Source organism: Hippopotamus amphibius, chromosome 3 (assembly GCF_030028045.1).
Source record: "Hippopotamus amphibius kiboko isolate mHipAmp2 chromosome 3, mHipAmp2.hap2, whole genome shotgun sequence".
Taxonomy (NCBI): Eukaryota; Metazoa; Chordata; class Mammalia; order Artiodactyla; family Hippopotamidae; genus Hippopotamus; species Hippopotamus amphibius.
Window position 1 is genome coordinate 138,729,897 of NC_080188.1, and position 25,907 is coordinate 138,755,803.

The following is a 25,907-nucleotide window of genomic DNA, read 5'->3' on the forward strand; positions in this document are numbered from 1 at the left end:
ATAAGATAACTCTTGCAGTGCAAGCCTGGAGTTAATATAGCATGTCCGTGTAGAAAGGGTTGGATCTTTGGAATCCAGATGACACTGATGCTGTACTTATTAACTTGAAGAGTGAGTTAGCAACTCTGGGCCATTTTCTGTTCTAGAAGAGGTGTTATGAGAATGATAGAAAATGTATCAAGTGCTATAAGGCCAGTGCCTCCCCCTTAGCAGCTGCTCTAAGTAGGTAGATAAGTCAAACAGGCCAACCTGGTTCCCAGTCCACTGTCCTTTCCATTGTCCCAGGGCGGTAATGGTTAAACATTGGGGTGAATTGAAGAGTTAAGGGTAAGGTGAGTATAAAGGAAGACACTGGAATCACTGCAGCATCCCTAAGAAACTTGATCCTTTTAAAATGATGGTTTAAGTATTGGATATTGGAAGGGGGTAAGCGGTCCTAAGATCCACTGCAGTTCTAGAAGAGCAAAGAAACAAGCATACATTCTACTTCGAGGCTCTGGCCTGTCTGGCCTGTTTCTGGTGAGGAAGGCAATCTTCCTTTTAGCTAACAGCAAGGGTTCCTTGGCCCCCAGGCAGAGCCCTCTCACGGTTTCTCCCAGCTGTAGATGAGGAGACCTCCCCAGGTGCCTTGTTTCGCTAAACCATGGCCCAGAGACTGGTAGACACGTAGACCTTGGACCAAGGAGGAGGATGGAGAAACAGGGGCAGAGCCAGGGAGGTAGGTAGAGCCGATGCGGGTCTGCACACAAAGGTTCTACTGTGCGGATGGTCAGCAGCGTCCAAATTGTATTTACTCAACATGGCAACAGCGAGGGGGACGTTCCATGCTGTCCAGACACAGGGGCTTCTCAGTTCTCAGAAGAAAGTCCCATAGAAACAGAGAGTAAACACCAGAGGTGATTTTCTTCTGGCCTCGGCAAAGTCACAGGAACCGCAGGAGTGGATTCCAAGCTTGCTGGCAGGGCCAGGCAGGAACGCTGGCTCGGAGGGCTTGGTAAGCAAGCTCTGGGCCCAGGAAGATGGGACGGCTGGCGGCAGGGCGGGTGGGGGGGGAGGAGCTGAAATCTGTAAAGACGAGTATCAACTAAAGCAGGACACGAAGGGGGATGAGTTCAGAAAACAGACTTAAGATGTGGAAACTGGCCCCAAGAAGAAAGGACCAGCTGAGGTCAAAACAGTGACCAAGACCTGGAATGTGGATACAGGTGCGGGAGGGGCGAAATGAGGGTGTCAGTGACTCTGGGAGCAGGTGCCCAGGCCGTGACACCACAGCTGGGTTGGATTGGGGGGGGGTGGGGGTGGAGAAAGCACCCTTCGAGGAGGACTTCTTATGTTCCCGGCTCTGTGTTCAATACTTAATGGACATCCTTGGAACAGAGAAAGAACGCTTAGTCCCAGGGAGGCGGGGGTGGGGGGTGGGGATCCTGGGAAAGTTGGGAACTAGGCAGGGACACAGAAGTCATTCTCACATCTAAGAACAGTCGAGGTGGGGGCATGACCCAACGAAACCAGCCCCAGGGCAGAGAGAGAGAGAGAGAGAGATGCAAGCGCTTGAGCTACGGAAGGAGTCTCTCACCTGCCTTGGGCCGAGGTGGTGTGATGTTGAACCGCTAGAGGAGGTCAGTAGTGGTACCTGCTAGAATTGCAAGGCAGAAATCCAAGCAAAGCCTCAAACAGGCTAAGCCACAGTGCCTGTCCATCCCCAAAGCCATACTTCTTCCACTATACCTGTGTAACTCAGTGGCTGATAATAGTTTCACTACTTACATATCACTTTACAGTTTTCAAAGCACCTTCACAAATTAGGCTACGTAACTGATGTCCATTGCTGAATTATCAGGCGTTGGAGTCAAGTGTTTCACAGATTATTCTGTCTGGCTTCTCCTGTGTGACTCTGGCTAAGTTACTTGCCCTCTCTGGGCTTCGATGTGCCCAACTGAGAGAAGGCAACAATCAGTCATTCTTCCACAACATAGAATGAGAAGCATCTGGAGAGGTGCTGGTGGTGAGTGGATTTGCCAGGCTTCAGCAAGCTCTGGAGTCCAAAGAGATTCTAAAGAAAATCCGTTCACTGGGCTCCAGGAAAACAAATTCAGACGCATTATAATCTTTCCTTCCACGCAGCTTTTAAGTCCTAAATGCTTCTAGAAGCCTTGTCATTCTTTCACCCCTGGCCAAGCGTGGTTTCGAGACAGGGAAGTTCGGGGGGAGTTTCTGATTCCTGTACGGCTCTATTTTTATCTGGAATGTATCTTCCTGCACCACCAGTGATTGGCGCCTTCGGGGCCGAGGTAAAGGGCGCTGTCAGCAGGACCTGAGCAATAAATAGCCACGGCTGAGCTGTGCTGGGGGCAGGAAGTCAGACAGATGGACAAACCCATGGGCCCAGCATCTTTGCCAAGAGCAGCTCAAATGAGGACGAGGTGTTCGCCTCTGACCACGACCAGCGTGGCACGTGTGGGCCACTGATGAGGGCGGGCACTGGGCTCCCCACTCCCCCCAGCGTCGTGGGGAACCCTGGCATCTGGAAGAGAGGCGAATCCTTTTACATCGTTACGTGAAATCGGCACTTGATGTTTAGGCTGGAATGGGGATAAACTTGACTTACAGCAGGAAATACTGAAGAGGGACCTATCTTTTCCTCCAGAAAGTCTGTTCACAGATTGGAAGGTCCATGGCCCCAGCAGTTCTTTCCTATCTCTCAGCAAAGCCCTCTTCACAAAGCTTTGCCCTCTCTTAACTTCACCAGAGGTCAGTAGGGGATGGACATCTGCCCCTCCCCTGCTCCAAGGGAGCATCACGGTATGACCAGTGATGTGTCCTTTGGAGGGAGCACCCAGATAAGAAAGCTTGGAGATACTTTTAGGACAAAAAGGAGGGCCTAGGAAATGTATGAGTGTGTGTGTGCATGTGAGAGAGAGAGAGAGTGTGTGTGTGTGTGTGTGGTTTGGTATACAGGGATGCAAGCTTACAGCGGGAGCGAACATGCTGGGTCTTTGTAAGCCATGAGCTCTGTGGAAAGACAGAGATGGCCTTTCTCGGGCAAACTGCTGCCCAGATATTCCCAGTTTCAGGCTAGACATGAAAGGGGGAGTAGAGAGGAAGTTTGCAGTCTGTGTACGAAATGCCATCATCATGGTCACCAAAAACCAAAGCCGCACATCTCTGAGACTGGACATTTAAAAAACATTATTAAAACCAGGTGATTCCGTAGGTCGCACGTAACAAGGCAGAAGTGAGGTGGCCGTTTCCAGTGCTGGCTGACTCACCGTATGAGTCTTGGTGACAAATGGCACCTGGGAGTGAACAGTGGCCAGGGTGCATCTTGGCCTCTTCAGGGAGCCTGGAGGCACCTTGAGGGAGGGGCGGCCACAGGAAGCCGGTGGCAGCATTGGTGGTAGAGCAGGGGCATGGTATCCAGCTGGTAACCAGTTTGGAGAAAACGCACAGCAAAAAAAGAACAGAACAGTAAAAGGAGTGAGTCTCTCTCAGTGAGGACACTGTAGAGAACAGTAATGCAATATGCAAATACCTGTAACTGAAACCATCACAAGGGTTTTTGGAAGGACCCCATTCCCCATAAGTAATAACAACCCTTCTAAAGCTCTTCTTATGTCCTAGGCCTTGTCCCCGCACTTTAGATATACAGTAAATCATTGACTCTGCAGAACAGCCTTGTGAGTGAAGTGCTACTGTTATCCCTGTCACAGCACAAAAAGATGAAGTCATTTGCTTGAGGTCACTGAGCTAGGAAGAGAGAGAGCAACTCAGGGGTCGAATCCAGGCAGTCTGGGTCTCACCTGCCATGCTGCTTGCCTCTCAGGTTATTTATTTATTAATTCAACAGATATTTTCTGAACACTTCTATGCCCAAGGCACTCCATTCAGTACAGGAGACAAGACACAAAAACACGTGTCAAAAGCTCAGTCAAGGGCATTTGCCCATCCCATTAGATACAATCGCAGGCCTCTCTCTCCAGTGCCTTTTGCCAGCCTCCAGTTTTCGAAGCCTCATCTGACCAAGGGAAGACGCTATCGCGGATAGAGCCCTCTGCAGGCCGAGTGTTTGTGGAATGAGGGACCCAGGCTTGTCCTGCCTCCCAGTTCCCCGGGCGCCCCCCACCCCCACCCCCCCAGGGCAGCACCCAGTTTTATTCCTTTCCAGATCCCCAGAGCCACACCCAGGGCCAAGGACACTGCAGATACTCACTAAATTCATTTGGCCGAAGGGGTTTTTTAAATCTTTGAAGGCAGAAGCCAACTGCAAAATGCTGTGAAAAGACCTCACGGTCACCGCATCCCTGCTCATGGCCACACAGCAAGCACCTTGCGTGGCACCCGGGGCTGACGTGCAGCCGTGCCAAGTGCATGTTTGCTGGTTGACTTTGGCTTCCCCTTGGTTTGCCAGGAAAGGCCGGCGGAGACCAACGCCAGTGTGGACGACTCGGCGCCCCCCTCAGTGGCCCAGCTGGCCGGGCGGTTCAGGGAGCAGGCAGCCGCGGCAAAGGAGGTGAGTCAGGCGGCTTCAGAGCCCCTCTCCTGGGAGGGGGCTGGAGGAAGGGGAAGTCTGGGTCGAGCCCGGAGGAGAGGGAGGGAGGACGCTTGGTAATTACCAAATTAGGAAGAGAAGCCAGATAGGGGTCTCTCTGAATGTGAGGAATGTCGCCATGCTGCTGGACGCAGGCGGGACCTGTCCCCACCGGAGTAGGCTTACACTTTGGCCAGGAGGGAGCAGACGTGGGGCTGAGGGCCGAAAGGGCTGCTGTCAGAGATGGGGGACTGGAAGCCGTGGCTTGTCCACCTCCATCACAGACTTAAGTCTTGCAGAGCTGTGCCAGGCATGGACTGCTTCAGAATAAAGAAGTCCCCACACCAGGCTCCTCCCTGGACCCCAGGAATCCAGAGCAAGGGTGGATTCCAAGTGGAGAACTGGGAAGAAAGAGAGGACTGAAAGGGAGGCACGTTCAGAGGGGAAGCCAGGGATCAGGAAGGAAAGGGATCCGGTGACCAATGGATTTCAGAATCCTGCTGGAGAGGACAGTGTCAAAAGGGGCGTCGCAGCGTTGGAGAGATGTGAGCTCATTAGAAGTGAAATGAGGGAATGGCACCCCAGTGTGGGGGAGGTTTATCATGGTCCCTTGGGGCAAACGAGAGTGTAATTGTCATGCTTTTTTAGGTGCGTGGTTTTGCATTTTTATTTTCCAGAATTTCAAGACATGACAGGAAAGTCCTAAAGGGTGAAGGAGATAGTATGGATAAGTAAAACAGGATGCTCCAACAGGAAAGGACTGGGAGAGTCTGAAAAGGACTAGAGAGGCTGAAAGTCAAACTGGGTAGACAGTTCAGTAGAAGGAATTTATAAAGTTAATGGGCATTCGCAGAGACATGCAATCCCTCCCTCCCTTCTTTTCTTCACCAGACATCCCTAAACATTCCTAAAACCAGCTTCCATTCCTTCCTCTTCCTCCCTGTTGCCTGATTAGCTCTCTCTCTTTCTCTTTCTGTGTGTCTGTCTGTTGCCCTCCCTCCAGACACCAGCCAGTAAACCAACAAGAAGAAAACCGCCCTGCTCCCTCTCTCTGTTCCCCCACAAGGTAGAGCTGGGCCAGAATGGTGAGGAGGTAAGTGCTGCCGCCTGGGCTCCGAGGATGCTGGTTGGGGGTTTTCTTTCTCCTTCTTATCGAAAGAGGCACACAGTTCACACTTTCAGACTTTGAAACCTGTGCAGGGAATTTCTCCATTTCCGATTCAGGGATGAATCTCCTTAATGCCTCCTGAATCCTTTGCTTTGAAAATGAGGCCCCTTCCTGTTCCCTCTTACTGAGCCTCCTTTGTGGTTTTCAAGGACAGGAGCACTATTTTTCAAGCCTGAGCATTTCAGCCCAGAGAACAGACCACAGAGTGTCACATCCCCAGATTCAGGAGTCAGGAAAGTCATGTTTGACTCCCAAGTCTGACTTATATGATTTTCCATGTGTGCAAGGCATTTGGAAGAGGGGCTGCACTCACGTAAAGCAGAACGGCACTGTGAGAGAATCGAGGGTTGCTGTGGCATCTTGTAAAGGCTGGCTATTGTTCTGGATCATTGGAAGAAAACCAGAGCACACAGGAGGCCTCATTGCCCTCAGATATAAATAGCCAATGTTACCAACATAATAAAGGCTCTGGTATCATAGATCGTAGCCAGCAATGGATTCCCAGCCTGCGTGTTCACCTACCGTTACTTATCTGCTTGTAGCTGTAACAGTAACTTGTCCACACCCTCCCAGGAGCCCATGAACCTTCACTGTGGTCGTGGTCCCCACCAGAAATGGAGTTGCATGTTCTCTCACCCAGCGGGGGAGGCCAACCCCCAAAAATAGAGCATGCAAACCAAAGACAGTCCAGTTCCCACACCCCACGGTGACTACCTCTTCCCCCCACCCTTCCTTGTTGGGGGCCAGCATCCTGACAACAGACACTGGATCGCCATGTGGACCTGGGTGAGCCTCTTGGTGCCTACGTTTCCTCACCTGTAAAGTGAAACATTTGAAGTAGATCCGTGGTTTTCAGACCTTTTTGTCAACCCAAGGCGTATAAGCAGAAGCCCATGAAATAAAGCAGAAACTGAGAGCCGGCTCCCGCTCAAGTGGGATGGGAAGTTGGTGCGTCTAAAGCCCCATGTGCTCCGAGAATACCTCCCCCACACACGGAACAGGGCTTTTCTGGGATGAGAACCCCCTAGAAGCACAGCTTTTACAAAATGAAGTTTTTGTTGGGGTCTCCTCAAGCGCTGACGTCGTGATTCTGTGGCTTCGGGCGGTCATCGGCCAACGCTCTGACCAAACACGTACCAACAGCTTCTCTCTACCAAGGGTCAGCTTGTCCTGTGACTTTCACCCCCTGGGCTCGGGGTCCGTGTTAGGCAGCAGGTCAAGGCTGTGGCCACTAAGGAGCCTGCTGTGAGGCTGCCCCCGGTGACCTGGACTCAGCCCCAGGGAAGTCACCGCACTGCACTGAGCCTGCTTCCTTTTCTGTAAAGTGGGACAAGAGCACTAACCAGACATGATGGGGGTCGGATGGGGACTTTTCTTTCCTGGATAAAAGTGGAGTGAGACAGGTTAGTCCACTGGCTCTAGGAGAAGTGCATTCACATGTTTCATCCCAAGGGGCACCACCCACAGTTAAATGGCATGTAATAGCCAAGGGCTGGATGAATGGGAGGGTGGATTTTAGAGGGAGAGTCCTGCAGTGACAGGCTGCTTGCACATGGGAAGGACATTGCCCAGAGATCAATGACTTTTCATCACCTTGAAATTCACATAAAAATAAAACGAGCAGCCAGCTCTGTCTGGCTAGGTTAGGTGGAGGCTACGGCCCACAATTCTGCTTCTGTACTCCCTTGGTACTGCCTGCAGGAGCCCTAATGCCAGGAGCCTTGGGGGCCTGCGGGGAAGGCCCCAATCAGGCTACACCTCGGTTCCCAATGCACAGTGCCGGAAAGGGTCTTCCCATCACTTCTTTTTTTATAAATTTATTTATTTACTTATTTGGCTGTGTTGGGTCTGTGTTGCTGCACACGGGCTTTCTCTAGTTGTGGCGAATGGGGGCTACTCTTCATTGTTGTGTGCGGGCTCCTCATTGTGGTGGCCTCTCTTATTGCAGAGCACAGGCTCTAGGCACGTGGGATTCAGTAGTTGCGGCACACAGGCTCAGTTGCTCCGAGGCATGTGGGATCTTTCTGGGGCAGGGATCTAACTGGTGTACCCTGCATTGGCAGGCGGATTCTCAACCACCGCTCCACCAGGGAAGTCCCCCCATCCCTTCTTCATCCCTGCCCCCTCCCTGTGCCTGCACAGGCCTGAGACGGTGGGGCCAGCCCCTGCCAACAGGGTATCCTGGAGTTACCCCTCTCTGGAAGGCCAATCCAAAAGGATGTTTAATATGGCCACCGACCCTGCCTTGCCTGCCCAAAGGAGAGCTGAAAAACACTTCCATCTGAAAAATATGGTCATTATTCTGGACATTATAGGAATGTCATATATGGACATACATACATACAGAGAGATGTCAGGCTGACTTTTCTCCACTGACTGTATGAAAGGCAGCCACTTGCCTGGAGCTTCTTGTTAAACAGTAAAGGAAATACTGCCACCTGCTGCCATTCCCAGGAACTGCATTGGTGGCTGTGTTGGATTCTTCCTGCTTTACAGTTCAGTTCAAATCAGCAAGGATTTAGTGGCGCATGAGCTGGGTTCCCAGGACTCAAGGAGCTATGTTTATTGAATTTTCACTCTCTTCAGAAGATCATAGTCCGTTGCGGAAGAGAAGAGTTTAAAGTATCACATAAAGTGAGCTACGTCAGCACGATTGTTGCTTCAGTTCCTAAAACAGTGTCTTCAGAAACACGGCCTCATATGAACTTTCACTGTAAAGCCCAGAAATTAAGGACAACTGAGTCTGGGCTGGAAGCTCTTTGTTCTCACGGTGGACACAAGGCTACCTCAAAGACTGACCGCTCTGGAAGTATGTCTGATGTTGCAAACTCATGGAGCCAGAGGCACCTGAGAGCTGGAGGAGGCCTTAGAATCATTTATTCCAGCCTGCCCGTGTCTTGGTTGGGGAGGCTGAGGCCAGGACGTCCACCTAGCTCCTGTCAATGCCAGAGTTAGAAGGGGCTGGGGAGGGGGGCTCCTGAATCCCAGCCGGTGACTGCCCCACACTCCAGCACCTCCCCCTCAATGCTGGGCCTTAAAAAGGTCACAGGGAGTTCAGTTGAGTGAGTCTGTCTCCTTCCCTCACTGAAATACAATCATCTCCCTCAATAAATATCTCAGATATTTTTAAGAAATTGATGTTATTCTTCTTATCATTCAAGTAAATTAGAACATGGGTGCAAGGAGCAGGGTCCCCAGACTATAGGAAATCCTTTTTCTGCTCTGGTCTCTATCCAGCAGCATGGAAGCCATTCTTTCCTTCTTCTTCTTTGTCATCATTCCTACTTGTTGAAGATCAGTATGCCTGTGGAATTATAATCAAGTTGTAGGGATTTTACACAAAACAAGAAGAAATCAGTCTTTTTAGATAATATAAAATCCAAAGACAGACAAAATTCCTGACATACATTCATTGCAAAAATACCTCCGACTAACAAAGTGTATATATGTGTGTGGATATGTAGATATAGATCTATTGATATATATATATATATTTAAGACATTGACCACTTATAGAGGGCAGGCACTATATCCGATTCATCTTTATATAACCAACACAATGCCTGGAATGTAGGAGATACTCAGTAAATGTCTGTTTAGTCACAATGAATAGTCAATGTTTTGGAAGATGATAATTTATCAGCAACAGTATTGGTGGGGTTTTCCAAAATATCACTAGTTCAAGGGAAGACTTTCAAGAATACCTCTGTCAGGTTTCACTCCAGCTCTGTGGTTTCTTGCTGTGCTTGTGATAGAATGGATGGCCACTGTGCCCTTCCTCTTTGAAATCCCCTCCAACTGTTGACTTACTTTGTCGAAGGTCATGAGATGAAGATCTCGTCCCCCTCAGACGTAGTCTGTTCCCTCCTAATGCCCGTGAAGGTCATTCTTCATGGGACAGGAGGCCTCCTGTGTTTCAGACGTCCTGCCTGCTCTGACTCATAGATTCAGGTGGTCTTGTTAGTGGTAGGGTGGGGGGCGGAGCTTGCTGCGCCCAGGACCTGGGGAGGTAAGTGAGCTCCTGAAGCTAAGCGGTGGAGTGGAGAGACCAACTTTTTCTTTTCCTCTTATTCCAACTGTGGCTTCTGGGCTCCAGCCAGAACCCCACCTCCCTTCGCCTCACTCATTTGCTTGTTTTGGTCCATTTGCTTTTATAGAAGTCACCGCCCAATGCAAACCACCCTCCTAAAGTCAAGGTGAAGAGCTCGCCTCTGATTGAGAAGCTCCAGGTGAGTTTAGAACGGTTACCCATTGCTCCCTTTTATGCAGCCTCCTCTCTTATCCAACATTTGCATGTCTTTGGGGCTCCTAGGGGTAGTCCCAAATGTCACCTGGACAGTTGACCTCTGATGACCAGCTAGGGATCAAATTGCCCTGCAGGATGAAGAGCTCTACCTGGGGGCCAAAAGCTTAAATAAGGACCCTATCCAACATGAGCTCAGGTCATGAACACCTACTAGAGGTTGAGGGTAATCAGGTGGTTCAGGCGTCTTATGGGGAAAGGATGTTATATACCAGAAACGCTCCAGGAATAGCCGAGTCCTTTCCAAGGCCTGAATGCAGCCACAAACCATTTCAGCCTTATCCCGGGATGAAATTCAGCTGCTAGACATTACACTACTATAGCCAAGTTCATTGTTTGGGAAGCACTCTGCCCTGCCTTGCCACCAATCACCTTATACATCCAGAGCCAGCCCACAGTGGGGCCGGCTTTCCCGGGAGTGTAAATGAAGCATTTGACACTGCACGTGACCTCACAATCTTGTTGGGGAGACAAGATTTTCACACATGATACAATAAAAGACATATAGAAGAGTAAATACCAGAGATCTAAATTGTGAGTAATTACTGAACTCCTGCTGCTCTGGACCAGGACTTTTTGACCTCAGCATTATTTGGGCTGGATGATTTTGTTGCAGGCGGCTGCCTTGTACATTGCAAGATGTTTAGCAGCATCCCTGGTCCCTAGCCACTAGATGCCAGCAGTACTCCTCAATAAATTGTGACAAAGAAAAATGTCGCTAGACACTGCCAAATGTCTCCTGGGGACAAAATCCTCCCCCTGCCCCCTACTCTAGGTGAGACTCACTGCTCTAAAATTTTAGAGCAAGAAGAGAGTCGAGTGGGCAGGCGTAATTAATGAATGCTTATTAATAAACATATGACACTGAACTTAATAATCAAGCGCAGTGTCACATATTTCCTAAAACACCTATTCCCCGAGTAGTCCTTAAGAATGGTGGCTAGAAAAGAGGGAGGAGGATGCTCCTGGTGTGGAAACAGCATGAGCTGAAGCACAGAGGAGAGGCAGGCATGGTATGGCTGAGTGGGGCCTGTAGAAGATGCTCCAGCTTTCACCACAGTCTCTGTGCAGCCACCCAGGAGAACAGCAAGGCTCTCCTGCACTGGATCCTCCCGTCTGGGTCCAGCGTAGAAAACTGGCTCATCTACTTTGTTCTGGAGCCATTATTAGGGGTGAAGATTATGTCCCACCAATTGTGTGTGTCAAGACAATTAGCCACAACCTCTGCAGTTCCCAGTGACGGGAGAGCCCAGGGGTTTGGCCCCCAGCCTGATGTGAGGCTAAGGGAAGCATGTCTGGTTTTGGATTATGACCCTACCCCATGGAGGGCTGGGGGGAGATTTCCCCCTGAAGTGATTCCACCCTAGCTGAAGGGAGAGAGTCGGCTGCCCCTCACTGTAGGAGGCTGCAGGGCTCCCATATACATAACAGGGATCTCTCAGAAGGGACCCCAGAACTCAGCCATTCCCTCCTAGCACCCATCCAAGAGGTTTAGCCCAGGACACCTACCTCTGCCTCCCTGCAGCCTACCAGAGCCCTCATGTAAGTGCCAGAAGTAGTTACCAAAGCTGTGTTTTCTGCAGTCTTGGTCTTAGTCCCCTTTCCAGTCATGCATTAGCCTCTTTGGGAAACAATGCAGCCTGAGAATGAGATTTTGATCTCTAATGGTTTAATCTCATGAAGCGTGTCAGTGATGGTATATAATTTGGCCAAATCCCATAGGAACCTTACTTTGTTGGAAATACGTGGGGGAAAGGACTAAGAAAGGCATCATCAGCTTGATTTTTCTTCCAAATATTCTATTGAATGTGTTAGGAACTATGATTTTTCTTCACTAGAGTAGTCCATAAGTCAAAGTTCAAGTTTTCTGCTGGCCAGCAAGACCCATTTTATTTGCAGGCACTCTTACAGAGGGAATGTCCCAGCTTGACATTGATGGGGGAGGAAGACCTCCTTTAATACCCAGTTAACGTCCCTCTGAGCCATCCCAGCACATCAACTCCCACAGCCTCTGTGGTCCAAACCTGTCCCTTTGTGCCTGCAATATGCTGCTTTTAGACATGGCGTGGGCTCACAGCATTGCTATTTGACTTTTATATTTTTAATTTTACCATAACGTAATCTTGTCTATAAAGTAAGTTCTTTCTTAAAATCACAGCAGAAATACAAACATCGTCCTAGACATGTGTAATGTTCTATACTCTGCAAGTCCTAAAGTACATGCAGGAGTTCTCCAGGATGACAGAGCCTTGGCTGGCAGGAGGGTGACACCGAGGGGAGCCTGGAGGAAGAGGGTGTGAGTCAGGCAGTGGCAGGAGAGAGTAATGGGACCAGGTCATAAAAGACTCTGACGGTCAGCCTCAGTCGATTGGACAAGTGAAGACACAGAAAGGCTACTGGAGTCGCTGTAAGTCACACAGCTGTCAGGGGAAAGAGCTCATATCTGGAGTCAGGTGTGTCTGCGTCGAGCGCATCACCTGCCCCTCAAGGCTGGTCCCTTCCCTGGGAGGCCTTGCAGTGGCTCTCCCGCTCTGGATCACGCAACTGCGCAATCATTTGGAAACGCAGAGGGCGGAGCAGGAGGAGGAAGTACCCCTAGGTGGCGCTAGAGGACCCGGCGCGTTCACGGTCCATCCCTCCGCGGACACGTGGACCACAGCCTTCTCTGAGGCGGTTGGATAGATCTGGGACCATCGGCTCCTCGCCCCACCAAACTCAAAACCCCCTCAGGCTTTGTGGGTAACCCCTCCCCTTTGCCTGCCCTCAGGGTTCATTCTAGGCTGGTTTCACCTGCCCTGCGATGCCACGAGTGGGGGCACTCACCGGCATCAGCTCTGCGGCTCCCCCGGGAAGGGCTCGGCGGCCTGCTGTGTCCAGCACTCCAGTCGCCTACCGAGGGAGACCCTGTACTTGGAGGCTGAGGGACAGACAGACAGACGTGGCTTGAATCCCAGGGCAGATTCCTTAAACACTTTGCTCATTTGTGCCATGAGAGCAGAACTGAACGTGTAGGGTGGTTGTAGACGGGAAGCTGCAGTGCCCAGCAAAGAGCAGGCATCCCGTAGGCGGTAACTGCTGTTGGCTCCGATGAGAAGGATGGTAAAGGGTGCGGACAGCGTGAGATCCCCGCGCCTGCAGGCGCTGGCATTTGCTATTCTGGCCTCTTTTTGTCTATAAATTGGGGCTGTTCCAATGCATTTTCGCTGGATCAAATCAGTACTTCCTGGGCATTCTGGAATGCAGCCTGGGGAAGCAGGAGGTAGACCGAGTAGGCATTGCTTCCGGGAGCAGGATGTGATGCGACAGTGGATAACTGGTTAAGAGGTAACATGAAAAATCTCATGTTACCTAGTCTCAACAAGTTCTAAGGCCAGGTAACCAAACTCTCATCTTCTCCCCACCCCTATTTGAAATTCCTCATCTTTTCTCTACAGGCCAATTTAGCCTTTGATCCAGCGGCCCTGCTGCCTGGGGCCTTGCCCAAGAGTCCGGGACTCAAGGCCGTGGTGTCACCATTTCACAGCCCTCCTTCCACTCCCAGCAGCCCTGGTGTGCGGTCTCGGGCCAGTGAGTCAGAGGAGGTGCCCGTCAGCTTCGACCAGCCTCCTGAAGGCAGCCATCTGCCTTCTTACAATAAGGTAATGTCTAGGTCCTTAGCACTGTGGTGTGTCTGTGGAAATGCGGGCACTGGGCAGTCCTGAGTTGTTGTTCTGGAGAAAGGAGGACACATCTGAGCTGTGGTCACAGCTGCTTTTTAGCAGAGGAAATTTCTCCTCTTCCTGGCAAGGGATCCCTGAGCTAAGATCACCCTCTACCTAGGCTGCCTCTCTCCTCTCCTCTCCCTGTAACTGCGTCCCTCACCTGAAAGGCAGGTGCGGGGGAAGCAGTGCTCCATCCTTTGTGGAGAGAGGGTGGGAATTCAGGACTGATCCCAGCTGCACAGAGAGTTATGTCAAAGGCTGAAAACAAAAGCTGAAGATGTGATCAGTGATTCAGCAGAAGGGAGGGCAGGGTCACTAGGTTGTCCTGTCCTGACTTGATGGTGAATACTCCGAAGTGTCCCAGAATGGGCTCAAATCATTCTTGCCCCAGTTAAAGAACATCCAAACTGTTCCCTTTGCAAAAGATGTATGGCAGGACTTGTTTCTTTAGATGCTGCCGTGATATTTTGTGTGTGATTTCATCAGATCCCTGCCCTACTAGAAGGAGGTAAGAATCAGAGAATCAGAGGTACATACAGTCCAATACACTCCAAGGAGTTACCCAGCAAATCTGGGCCAGAGCCAGGCAGGGGCTAAGAGTTAAAGGGCTCTTTTTTTTTTTTTTTGGTTGCGTCATGCAGCATGGGGGATCTCACTTGACCACCAGGGAAGTCCCTGAGTTAAAGGGCTGTGATGCCAGGAACTGTTACATGGATGTGACTTTAGAATTAACGATGGAGAGAGCAGGATCTTCTGGGCCCTTCCAGAGAATCCATCTAGGAAAGAGGTCAAATGTGTAGAAACAGGGCCCAAGAAAACAAAGTGGTGGCAAGGAGGTGCTGGGATGGGCTTGAGCCTGCTGGCTGGGGACAGCGTGGAGATCCTTCAGCCCCGGGCAGCAGAGAGACCCCTGACGGCAGAGAGGAACCCAGCGGGGAGAGCCCTGCCTTCTCGCAGGATGTCGGCAGGGAGTAGGGGCAGGGAGGGAGGCACTGCCACCTGGTCGTAATACTGGGGGCTTTAGTCTTGTGACAGCAGTAAGGGAACAGGCAGCATTATTTCTCAACCCTGCCAGCCACGCGGGCTGGGGCCTTGATAGCCTGCGGGGCTACCCTCACCTGGTTTCAGGAAAGTTCCTGGGAAGCCCTTTTAAAACCAGCTATTCAGGGACTTCCCTTGTGGTCCAGTGGCTAAGAATCTGCACCCCTAGTGCAGGGGGCCCAAGTTTGATCCCAGGTCAGGGAACTAGATCCCATGTGCTGCAGCTAAAGATCCCATATGCCACAACTAAGACCCGGCACAGTGAAATAAATAAATAAATAAAATATTTTAAAAAAACTACAAAAACCCAAGTATTCATTCCAAACTTCTGAGACAGAACTAGGATTGACAAATACAAAAATCAGTGAGAAAATAAGATTTGATTTGCACATAAAATTTTAAAGACACATAACTTGAGTAGAATAGGACACCCAATATAAATGTGCCCATTGAACTTCTGACAAAGTCCAGTGGACCCAGGTGAGGCCTGGTTCTGAGATTCACACACTTCCCAGAGAGAAAATGATTTTCAGGCAGCTCTGCTAGGTGTTTCTAAGGTGTGGCTTCTGCTAGAGGCGGACCTGGCTCGAGAAAGCGAAGGACTCTGGCTGCTCAGCCCTCCCAGGGTTAGCCAGCTTTGTAGGGGCGGGGAAAGGGAGGAAGCTGGTTACCAGCTGTCCAGCTCCACAGCCATGAGGTCCCTGTACCAGGCAGGGCTAGGCTACCCGCAGGCCCCTAACCACTCTTTTCTGTTGGGTTCACCTTTGTCAAAGTAGAATCTTCAAAATTTTAAAACCTGACTAATACAAAATAGAGACTTTGTTAGTTTAGGAGGAAACCTGTAAGATGGTAAAGCTTATTCAAAGAACATTCAAAGAACTGATTATTTATAGACAATTAAAAAGAACAAATGTTAGAATAAAACTGCTAAGTTAGGCACTAAACTGATTGACATTTTACAGGCCAGTAAAATCTTATGTTATCTTTTTTACTGGATAAACAGCATTTTCCTCTTCACACACACACACACACACACACACACACACACACAAATCTGCAGGTTACCCTGTAATACCACCACCCCATAGGGCTCTAACCTGTAATAAATAGCAAACAACGGTACGTCCTCCTAGAAAATCAGATGATCCTCAGGTGCGCTTGTGAAGCTGTGCGTGTGAGACTGGCATTGAAAGAACTTGCGTCCTCCCCTTGGCCTTTTTCACAGGCGTAGATCATTTTCCTTAATGCTTTCTTCCAGGTGCGGACGAGGGGCTCCATAAAAAGGCGCCCTCCCTCCAGGCGATTCCGAAGGTCCCAGTCGGACTGTGGGGACCTGGGGAGACCCAGGGCCGTGGAGTCCTCCCAGGAAAACGGTGCCAAGGAAGAGGATGGGGACGAGGTGTTCCCAGCCAAGAGCAAGGCCCCAGGATCCCCTCCTCTGAGGAGGACGCCCAGCAGGACAGAGAAGCAGGAGGAGGATGAGGGCAGGGCCGCGGGGGAGGCCCAGCAGCATGAGAAGGCCGCGGGGGAAGCCCAGCAGCCAGAGCAGGCCGCGGGGAGCTCCGAGGAGGGGGCCGGCCAGCATCCAGCCAGAGCCTCCAGCCCACAGGCAGAGGGTGGGTGTGGGAGCCCTACGGAGGAGAAACCGGCTGGAGAGCAGAGGGAAGAGCCTACAGAGGAGAAGGAGAGGGCGGCCAGTGAAGAGGAGGAGCCCAGACAACAGGGCCAAGACACGAAGGGGCCGGAGGAGGGAGCTGTGGGGGAGGAGACACCCCAAAACCCCCCTGGAGGAGGAGAGGGTGACCACAGTCCTGAGCAGGGGACCGGCAAGGAAAAGCAAGATAAGGAGGCCGTCCTCGAGCCAGGCTGTGACCCCGGCACCGGCCATGCCCAGCCGGACACCAGCAGTGAGGTCCCCAAGACAGAGGTAGGTGGTCCAGCTTGTCCCCCTCACCTGGACAGGGCAGGGCCAGCGCATCCTTTGTCCCATGCCCTGCTCCTTACATCCATCACCAATCAGCTGGGTGTGCAGTAACACAGGCACTGGACCGAGACAGGCTGTCACTGATGGGGAAGGGACGAAAGGACCAGAAAAGGACGCGTATCTCATGCTTTCTCTGCTTCTCACTGCCTTGGGGTTCTGGTGCCCTGCTGGGCGTGACTGAGGCCTACACGTCGAGGCCTCCTGACGCAGCGTGCAGAGCTGGGCTCGCTGCTGTTGGTGGGGGGTGGTTCTGAGAGGAAAGGGGGTGCTCCTTTCCATACAGAACTCATAGTCTAACACATAAGACCAGCAGCTCCTTAGGACACAGTAAAGAAGGCAGAGCATGGCAGTGGGCAGGGCCCCTCCTAGGAAAGGGAAGGCTGGAGCACAAGTGAGGGAACCAGTCTGTATGTGGAGAGCGGGGAGGATGCTGGAGGAGATTCAGGGCGAAGGTGGCTTTTGCTTTGGGCCTTTAAAGGAGGGTTTATGTTCCATCTCCATGCACAGGTGTTGGACGCCTAGGGCGCGTGAGGAGGGGCAGGGTGCCTCAGTCCCTGCCCTCCCACTGGGCCCACACTTAGTCACCTGGCTTCTCCCACCACTCCCAGGAAGCCCACCTTGAGCTCACCTACCTGTGCCCTCAGAAGCGCGAACAGTCTTGCTAGTTTCCACCGGAAAAGCTCAGTGTCCCGCCCGCTACCGCCACCCCTGACAATCTCATCAACAAGGTCACCCTCCAGGGTTTCCCCTCGCCTTTATGTTAGTTCACTCTTTCATTCACTCAAGCCACCATCAGCTTCCAGCTACATTAGCCTCTCACCTGGCTTCCTGCTTCCACTTTTTCTGCCTACACAGTCCATTCTCTGAATAGGATCTGGGGGGATGTATGTGTGTGTGTGTGTGTGTGTGTGTGTGTGTACTCATTGCTAAAATTAGTCACCTCCTGTGTTAGTTTTTTAGGGCTCCCATAACAAATTACCACAAATTGGCAGCTTAAAACAATAGAAATGTATTGTCTCACAGTTCTGGAAGCCAGAACTCCAAAATCAAGGTGTTGGCAGGGTGGGTTCCCTCTGGAGGCTCTGAGGAAGCGTCTTTTCCCGCTTGTCCCCTAACTTCTGGTGGCTGGTAGCTCCCCAGGGAATCCTCTCTGTCTCTTCCAGCTGCTGGTGGTTGTTGGCAGTCCTTGGTGTTCCGTGGCTCATAGACTCACAACTCCAACCTCTGCCTCTGTCTTCACATGGTCTTTCTCTGTGTCTGTGTGTCTCAAAACTCCCTCTCCTTTCTCTTATAAGGACACCGGTCATTGGATGTGGACCTCCCCCAAATCCAGAATGATCTCAAGATCCTTAATTACATCTACAAAGATGCTCTTTCCAAAGGTCCCATTCACAAGTACTGGGGGTTAGGATTGGACATATCTTTGAAGGAGGACACAGCCCATGACACCTCTGTCCCAGAGCACTCAAAGCACAGATTCCAAACCCTCTGTATGGCCCTGCATGGGGGGCCCCTGCCCAGCTCTCCCTGATTCTCCCTTTCACTGTGCCCCAACCATGCCGATGTTTTTTAGTTTTATTTTTTACAGTGGTTAATATCTAGATCCTTGAAGCAACTTGGCGAAGTAATTTATAAGCACTAAAGTGAACAGACTCAGAGCCTGTAGCTTTTCAAACTGCCATCTGAGAGCTGTTGTTTAAGACTTTGCCCAAATTACATAGGGCTGGCATGTGTACATCCTTCCAGCCTTTCTTCTTTGTGGTTGTAGTTTTATAATCCAAATTGATAGTGTTCAGGTCCTAAATGTTGCTTTTGAATGTTCATTAAACTTTTTTCATATAGTAACGCTAAAAAAAAAAAAATTGGACTTTAAAATTTTCAAGACACTATTTTCATTTTTTGTTTTATTACTTAAGTGCAAAGTGCTACCTCTACAAGAGCTTAACAGCATCTAATTTCTCATTTAATTGTACGTCAGATCCTCACTATGTGCAGAACACAATACTAGCTGTAGTGCGTGTGTGTGTGTGTGTGTGTTTTTCCAGCAAACGTGAACACACATCCACTCCCAAGGAGATTTTAATTAAAGAATATTATAAAATTCTTGAAAAAATTCTTGAGGATTTCAGTATATTAAATTCTTTAATATACAAGGATAAAGATGGGTATGTGCTTGAGATGCCAAATAAACAGCAAAAAGTCTTGGTTGAAAATGCCTTTTCCAGAAACTGTACCTCTAAACTTTCTCTTTTTCCCTTGCATCATACCAGTAATAATTTGCTACTCACTGGGGCTTTTCAGTTTATTTACTTTTCATGGGGAATGGGCAAAGTTTGATAAGGTGAGCAAAAGGTATGGTCTCTAGATCCCTATTGTGGCTTTAAAATAGAAGGCAGAGGTAGCATAGACTTTCTCCTATTTTGCCTAGTTAGTATCAATTAATAAATTAATGACATAAGTAGTAATGTGTTAGAGTCATTTTCCAACTGACCTATATCTAAAATTACTGGTTAAATTAACTAGAAAAATTTTTATTCCATAGTACATTGAATATAATCTTTTAAAGATTCTAGCAATATAGAAGTATGAGAACAAATTTTTTTTTAATTGAAGTATAGTTGATTTACAATATTGTGCTAGTTTCAAATGTACAGCAAAGTGATTCGGTTATATGTATATACATGTATTGATATGTATCTATATTTTTTTCATTCCTTTTCATTATAGGTTATTATAAGATATTGAATATAGTTCCCTGTGCTATACAGTAAATCTTTGTTGTTTATCTATGAGAATGAATTTTTTTAAATTTATTGAAGTATAGTTGATTTACAATGTTGTGTTAAGTTCTATACAGCAAAGTGGTTCAGTTATACATATATATATTCTTTTTCATATTCCTTTCCATTATGGTTTATCACAGGATATTGAATATAGTTCCCTGTGCTGTACAGCAGGACCTTGTTGTTTATCTATTCTATATATAATAGTTTGCATCTGCTACTCCCAAACTCCCAGCCCTTCTCTCCCCCACACCCCCTCCCTCTTGGCACCCACGAGTCTGTTCTCTGTGTCTGTGAGTCTGTTTCTGTTTCCTAGATAGGTTCATTTGTGCCATATTTTAGATTCAATCTCTACCCTCATCTCCCTCTTGGCACCTCTCTCCTTAATAGGCATAATCACCATAAACAACTCAGCGTTCATATTTTCAGTCCTTTTTGGGGGTGTGATGGGCTGAGTTGTGGTTATTTTTGACAAAGATGAATTTTTTTAATTGCTAGATATACTTATCCCTTCCTCTTGACAGTCTCTGACAGTGAGCATATTCCTCTTGCTGTAGTTTATCTGATCAATCTGTTTCTACCAATCAAAGGACAAGGTGGGGATGAGATGGGGGGGGGCTGGAGAGCCATCTCTTTAGTGGTGTGTGCTGCCTCTGTAGGATCCAGGAAAGACCTGGGACAGGCATGGGGTGCTGGGGAAGCCTGTGACCCAAGGGGCCTACTTCACCATTGTCCTCACTGGGGAATCCTTTGGCACCACTGCCTGAAGCATTTTGGTTCTAACCTTGACCAGGCTGGAAAAGACCAAAAGAGGATTGGAAGCAGTGCCCCTCCCAGATTAAATAAATTGTGCGGATGTACAGAGATGCTCTGTGAAACAGTTCATTCTGATGAGTAGAGCTGGTGTCCTCGATGTCCACATGGAGCTCTGTGACCTTGGACAACTCCTGTCCCTGCTTGAAGCTTCAGTTTCTTCCTCTGTAAAACCGGGGGGTTGGGCTAGGGTTGTCGGAGTTTTGCCGCCCCTCTCCGCCTGCATGGCTGCCTCCATCCCTCCCTTAGCCTCTGAACTGCCCTCCACTGAGATCCTGTGTCCCTGCCCCGCAGGCTCCCTCCGTGGCCAGTCACTCACAGCCTGTCCTTCAGCATCTTTTTGTTGTTGTTCTTCTGCACCTTAACCTCCCTCTCACCATTGACCTGCTCTGTCTTCCTGTATTAATCCCCGAAGCCCAGACACTGGCACACCCACCTTCCCTGCCAAGACTTGTGAGTGTCATTGGTGAAATTCACAAAACCGTGCTGCCTGGATCTATCCTAAACGCTTACCAACCCGACTGAACCATATCCGCCCTCACTGCTGCCTGGAGACCCTCTCACTGCCTCTCTCTCTCATCCTGTTTTCATCCCTGTTCCTCCAACTCACTCCCTACCTCTTCCTCTCCTGCTCTGCAAATGACCTCACCTCCTTCCTGTTTACCTAAAAGAAAGACCAGCCTGTTTGCCAGCTTCCTCATCCCCTCAGAGTCTCTTCTTGTGAATCTGAGGCGAGGCCCCTTCTCCTTGATAAGAGAAACCCCCTTGTCTGCTGTGTGTACCATTTTCTGGACTTTTCTTCAAAATATTTGTGGAGCATGTGTGTGCATTTTAAGTGAAGGGTTAGACTAAGATTTCCCATTCGGTTCCTCTTCTGTATTTCTAGCTTCTTACTAGCTCACCCCTTTCTGCCTACTGACGTGCTCAGATCTCTCTAATCCTAAAGAAAACTTTCTCAACTCTGCTCTCTACCTCCCAGTCCTCTCTTTCTCCTCTTGAGATGTCACTCTTATCAATAACTTTGAAGCTCACACATGCCCTCCCCGCCACCAAAGACCAGTCATGTCTCCGTTCTTGTCATCCTCACCTCTCCGAAACAGCTGATGCTGGCAGCCTGCCCTAGAAGCCACCTTTCTCCTTTAACCTCTGTCTGGCTGGGCTGCCCTGGGTCCCTCTCTGCCTCCTAGGGCAATGTCACCACATCCTGACCCTGGCCCCCACTTCCAGGCTTCATCTCCTTTTGTCAATGACTCCTACACGTGGTCCTCACCATTACCAGCCGGGCTCTCACCATGGCCCTGACCGCACACCGACAGGCATCTGCACGTGGAGGCCCACCAGCCCCTCACGCTCCACGTTTCCAAAACCAAACTGTTGCTCGCTTTGTTTCTTCACTTACATTCAACCAAAACTTGAAATTCCTTCGTTAGCCTTATGCATTTCTGCTCATCAGGTACTTTTCTTCTTTCACTTTGATTCTTGAGCAAAGTGTTTCAGGATGATGAAATTAATGGGAACGAGTGAGGACGTAAGAAGCTAGGGCAAGGAGGACATGGGAAGCCAAGCATCGAGGAATAGGCAGTGTCCTCATTGAGGGCTCAAGCTCTGGGCCCTGGGTTTAAATCCTGACTCCACCAGTTACTAGCTTACTAGCTGTGTGATCTAGAGGAAGTGACTTGACCTCTCTGTGCCTTAATTACCCCACCAAACAACAGAGCTAATAGAAGTACCAAATTCACATTGCTTTTGTGAGGAATAAATGAGTTGATGCATGTGAAAACTATGTCAGGCACAAAGCATTATTCATTACTATTATTACCCCACCTAGCATCCCCAAGGAGGCAGGCTGAGTGTCTGGATTTCCTACTTTCCTCCTAATTTATTCCTTCCTCCTCTGCTCACAGGATAGCACCCCTGTCGAGGACACTATACTGTGAAGGCGATCTCATTGTACCTGGTGCTGAAGCTGCTGGAGCCGTGTCCTTGAAGTAGCAGCGGTGATCACAGCGGCAGCAGAGGAAGCCATCGCAGGAGCAGAATGGGCTGAGGGTCTGGAGGCAGGCTGAGGGTCTGGAGGCAGCCTGAGGACACCAGGTGCTGTTTCCCAGCCTCCACACTGTCTCAGATAGAGATTGGATCTGAGGACGGCAGACTTTTATCAGCTTGAGTGTGTGTCACTTGATGGACTTGGTTTAAAAAAAAAAAAATTAAAACAATGTACTGTGGTGACAACTCCCCAGGGATACCGGTCAACCTGTGGGGCCCTGATACTATCTACACCCACCTAACCCTATAGCTGGCCTCAGCTCTGGACTGGGATTTAGCTGATCAGATTGTGTTTGTGTAAAATGATAGCCTTTTTATTGTTCTTAAGTTTTCACATTCTCAAATGTAAGTAAAAGCTTATTTCGGGTAGCTAGAAACAAAGTAGTATCACTGGAAATGTGAATCCTGTAAGTTACAGAAGACCTTAAATTGTATGGAGACCCTGAGACAACCTTTCAGCTTGGTCCAAATTTGACTGGCCAACCAATTTTGAAAACACTGGACTGGAAGAGATCATTTTTGAAACATTAAAAAATACGTGTCTGCTCCAGCAACAGGAGCTTTCCCATCTGGTAATTCTCTAGCTGATGATACACTGGGAGGAGACCAGCTCAGGTCACCCGCTTCTGCCAGGGGAAGAGGAGGTGGAGGCTGGGAGCAACTCCTTTGGAGAGGCAGAATGTCAAGAGGTTCTGCGCTGCATTTCCTCGTCCTGAAAGCAGAGCAGCGATCCATGAACCATTCCTGCCCTCCATGCCTGCCCCCCAGTTTATCCTGGGAGGATGAAGTTTGTGCTTCCAGAAGGGGATGCCCCAGCACAGGTTAGATAGCTCCTGGGAAGTGCTTTGAGCACCGTAATGTGAGAGCTACATGATAAGAACATCCTTCCTGGACTAACTGACTTGAATGGAAACCCAGGCTCTCCTCCCCAGCTCAGTAGGGGTGGGGTGGATCTTGCTTTAATGTGCTGTTTGGAGAGTGCAGGAGGCTTCGCCGGGGACAGGGGCCTTGACTACCCCTCCCTTGACGTATCCTCTCCCCTCTTTGCAAACTCCTGCTGAAAGATGGTCATCCAAATAAATGTTTAATCTTTAGGGTTGGTCCTTATTCAGATTTGAGTATTTCAGTATCTCAACATGCTGGTTTGGTAGTTGGAGCAGTCATTTTTCTGGAGGTCTCTTAGACCACACTCTACTCTGACTTCAGAAAGTAGTTTCCCAGACTAAAAGGCCTTATCTCACCGCTGGTACCTCAGTTTATCATCCCATTTACAGTTTTTCTAACTCCAGGATAGTGTTAATATTTGGGATATATATTTTTTCAAAAACTATTTTTAAATTCAATGTAGCTTCTAAACTTTGTAATCTAGTGAAGACTGATACTATAATAAGCTTTGTATTTTAGCAGAGTTTGGGAGATGTGTGTGTCAGTTATTTTGATGTCTGTACAATATCGATCATCTATCTACCTGTCTGTCTATCTAATCTATCATCTATCTATTGGCAGAGATGTATACCCCCTAAACAATACATGGATGTATTTATATGTCTGGTTTGTTTATATACTCATGCACATATTGGGCAGGAGTTTTGAGAATGTGAGCATGGCTGTGGACGTGCATGATGAAAGGGGGAAATCTGCCACTTTCCCTTTCTAGAAAAAGGAATGGAGCAGATGGGATGTAGATGTAAAAATAAAACTTTTTCTTCTGGAGGGTCCATACCTTACAGTAGCAGATGAAGAAGGAGCGATGAAAAATAAGAATGTGACATTAAGGAGCATGCGTGGTGGTGTCTAAAAATCTCCCCAGGTCCCTGTTAGTCACATTATTTGATCTATTTTGTGAGAACACAGGGGCCCCACCCCAGGCATTGTCATTAGTGATGGCGCTCCTGGGGAATTTATGAAGCAAAGGCAGGACCCGGTCCCTGTTGGTGCTGCTGCCTGGCTGTTTAATGCTGATTGAGTATTGCATCGCCGTGGTTGAGACCGGGATTTCACATTGGGGATTAAAGAAACCCACCTGGGTCTTAGGTGGCACAGAGTCATCACCAGGCCAGGAAGACTTTCATCAGGATTCCTGAATAGGCTTGAAGGAAAACACTGATTCTTCACAAGGCTGAAGAGAAGAGTCAGAATTATTCTTCCACTACCTTTGCAGTCTAGCTTGAATTTTAAACTGTGTCCTTCTTTTCTCCAGAGAGGGAGCAAGAAAAAAACTTGAATGCTTTGAAGGAATATGCCAGTATTGAAGAGGGGGCTGGGATGCTGTTTCAGGTGCACGTGGAACTGGGTGACCACATATGGCCACGAGGAGCCCAGGCCTCAGAACTCCACTCTCCTCACTGAGGTCACCCTGAACAGGACCCAGTTTGCCAGACCAGTTCTGGCCTGTGACCAGTTGACTAGTCACTCCATAAATATACGTCAGATAAGGGAATAAAGGAGTGGACAGACAACCAGTTCATCATCTTTTGATTAGGTACTCTTGGGAGTGTAAAACTTTAACACAGTTGAATGAATGAGGACCTTCAGCTGCTAATGAAAGGAACACAACTCAAACTGCCTGATGCAAAATAGCTATATCTATGAACCCCTCCCTCTCTCCCCCCGCTACTATACACTGAATAATATGTATTGACAATCTATGGACGGACCTGAATACAATCACTTAAGCAGTGTCAGAAAATCTCTCTCTGTTATTGGTCTCCGCTTTCCTCTGTGTTGGCCATATTCTCAGGCAGACTCTTTCCAGCCTGCAAACCCAATGGAAAGAGCTTATTTTTCCCCAGAACTGTCGGAAAAAATCCTACAATGGTGTTCTATAGGCTTGGTGGGGATCATATATCCTACCTGAACCAAGCATTATTGACCAAGGAGATGCAGAGATCAGATTGGCCGAGACTCGGTCGCGTGCCCTCTCCTGCAGTTAGGGACTAGGCGAGTGAATTCTGTTTCATCTGCAAGGACTGTGAATGGAGCAGTGGGGTGCCTCAAGGTAAAATCAGGGTGCTGTTGCTGAAATGATGCTGGATAGGGAAAACAACAACAATAGACTTGTGAGCAAAATACAAGCATTACTCAAATAAAACAGAATTTATTTTTATAAGCCACCAAAGAAAATCGGTCTCATTTTTTTTATGTAATGATGTATTGCTGTGTCCAGAGCCAGCCTGGAGCTCCATGAGGGGTCAAGTTAGTGTCTGTTGTTCATTGTGCCAGTGCCTCATGTATTATAAGTGCTCAATAAACATCTGTTAAATAATGAACGCTTGAAGTGACTTCAGAGCTGGAATGGGATTATTTTCAACATTATGGCTGCCCAACAACTCCCTCACTGATACCAGATGCCCAGAACGTTAGCAACTGATTCCACTGGCCTAGTCCTCCTTCCCAGTCAAAATGCATATCCTGAGAGGTAATATTTTAAGCCTCCTTCGTCATCACACCTTGAGCTGAGTTGGTTCTAGAAAGCCTTTCCAGAAGGGGTTGAAAAAAAAAGCAAAGTACACGAAAGCCTAGGGGCAGCTGACCCACTTT

The 25,907-nt window shown here is 48.9% G+C and overlaps 1 protein-coding gene across 2 annotated transcripts in view; it reads left to right on the plus strand.

Moving 5' to 3' along the window:
* RCSD1 (RCSD domain containing 1) overlaps positions 1 to 25,632 on the plus strand; it is a 67,850-nt gene extending 42,218 nt beyond the window's left edge. Inside the window, exons 3-8 of one of the 2 annotated variants that reach the window (XM_057728021.1) lie at positions 4,409 to 4,510; positions 5,532 to 5,621; positions 9,854 to 9,925; positions 13,434 to 13,637; positions 16,000 to 16,668; positions 22,226 to 25,632. In XM_057728021.1, coding sequence (XP_057584004.1) covers positions 4,409 to 4,510; positions 5,532 to 5,621; positions 9,854 to 9,925; positions 13,434 to 13,637; positions 16,000 to 16,668; positions 22,226 to 22,258 — 1,170 coding nt within the window. In that variant the 3' untranslated portion in view covers positions 22,259 to 25,632. The remainder of the gene's footprint in view (positions 1 to 4,408; positions 4,511 to 5,531; positions 5,622 to 9,853; positions 9,926 to 13,433; positions 13,638 to 15,999; positions 16,669 to 22,225) is intronic. The other variant, XM_057728022.1, reaches the window with a different exon arrangement.
* Positions 25,633 to 25,907: the final 275 nt, after the last annotated feature.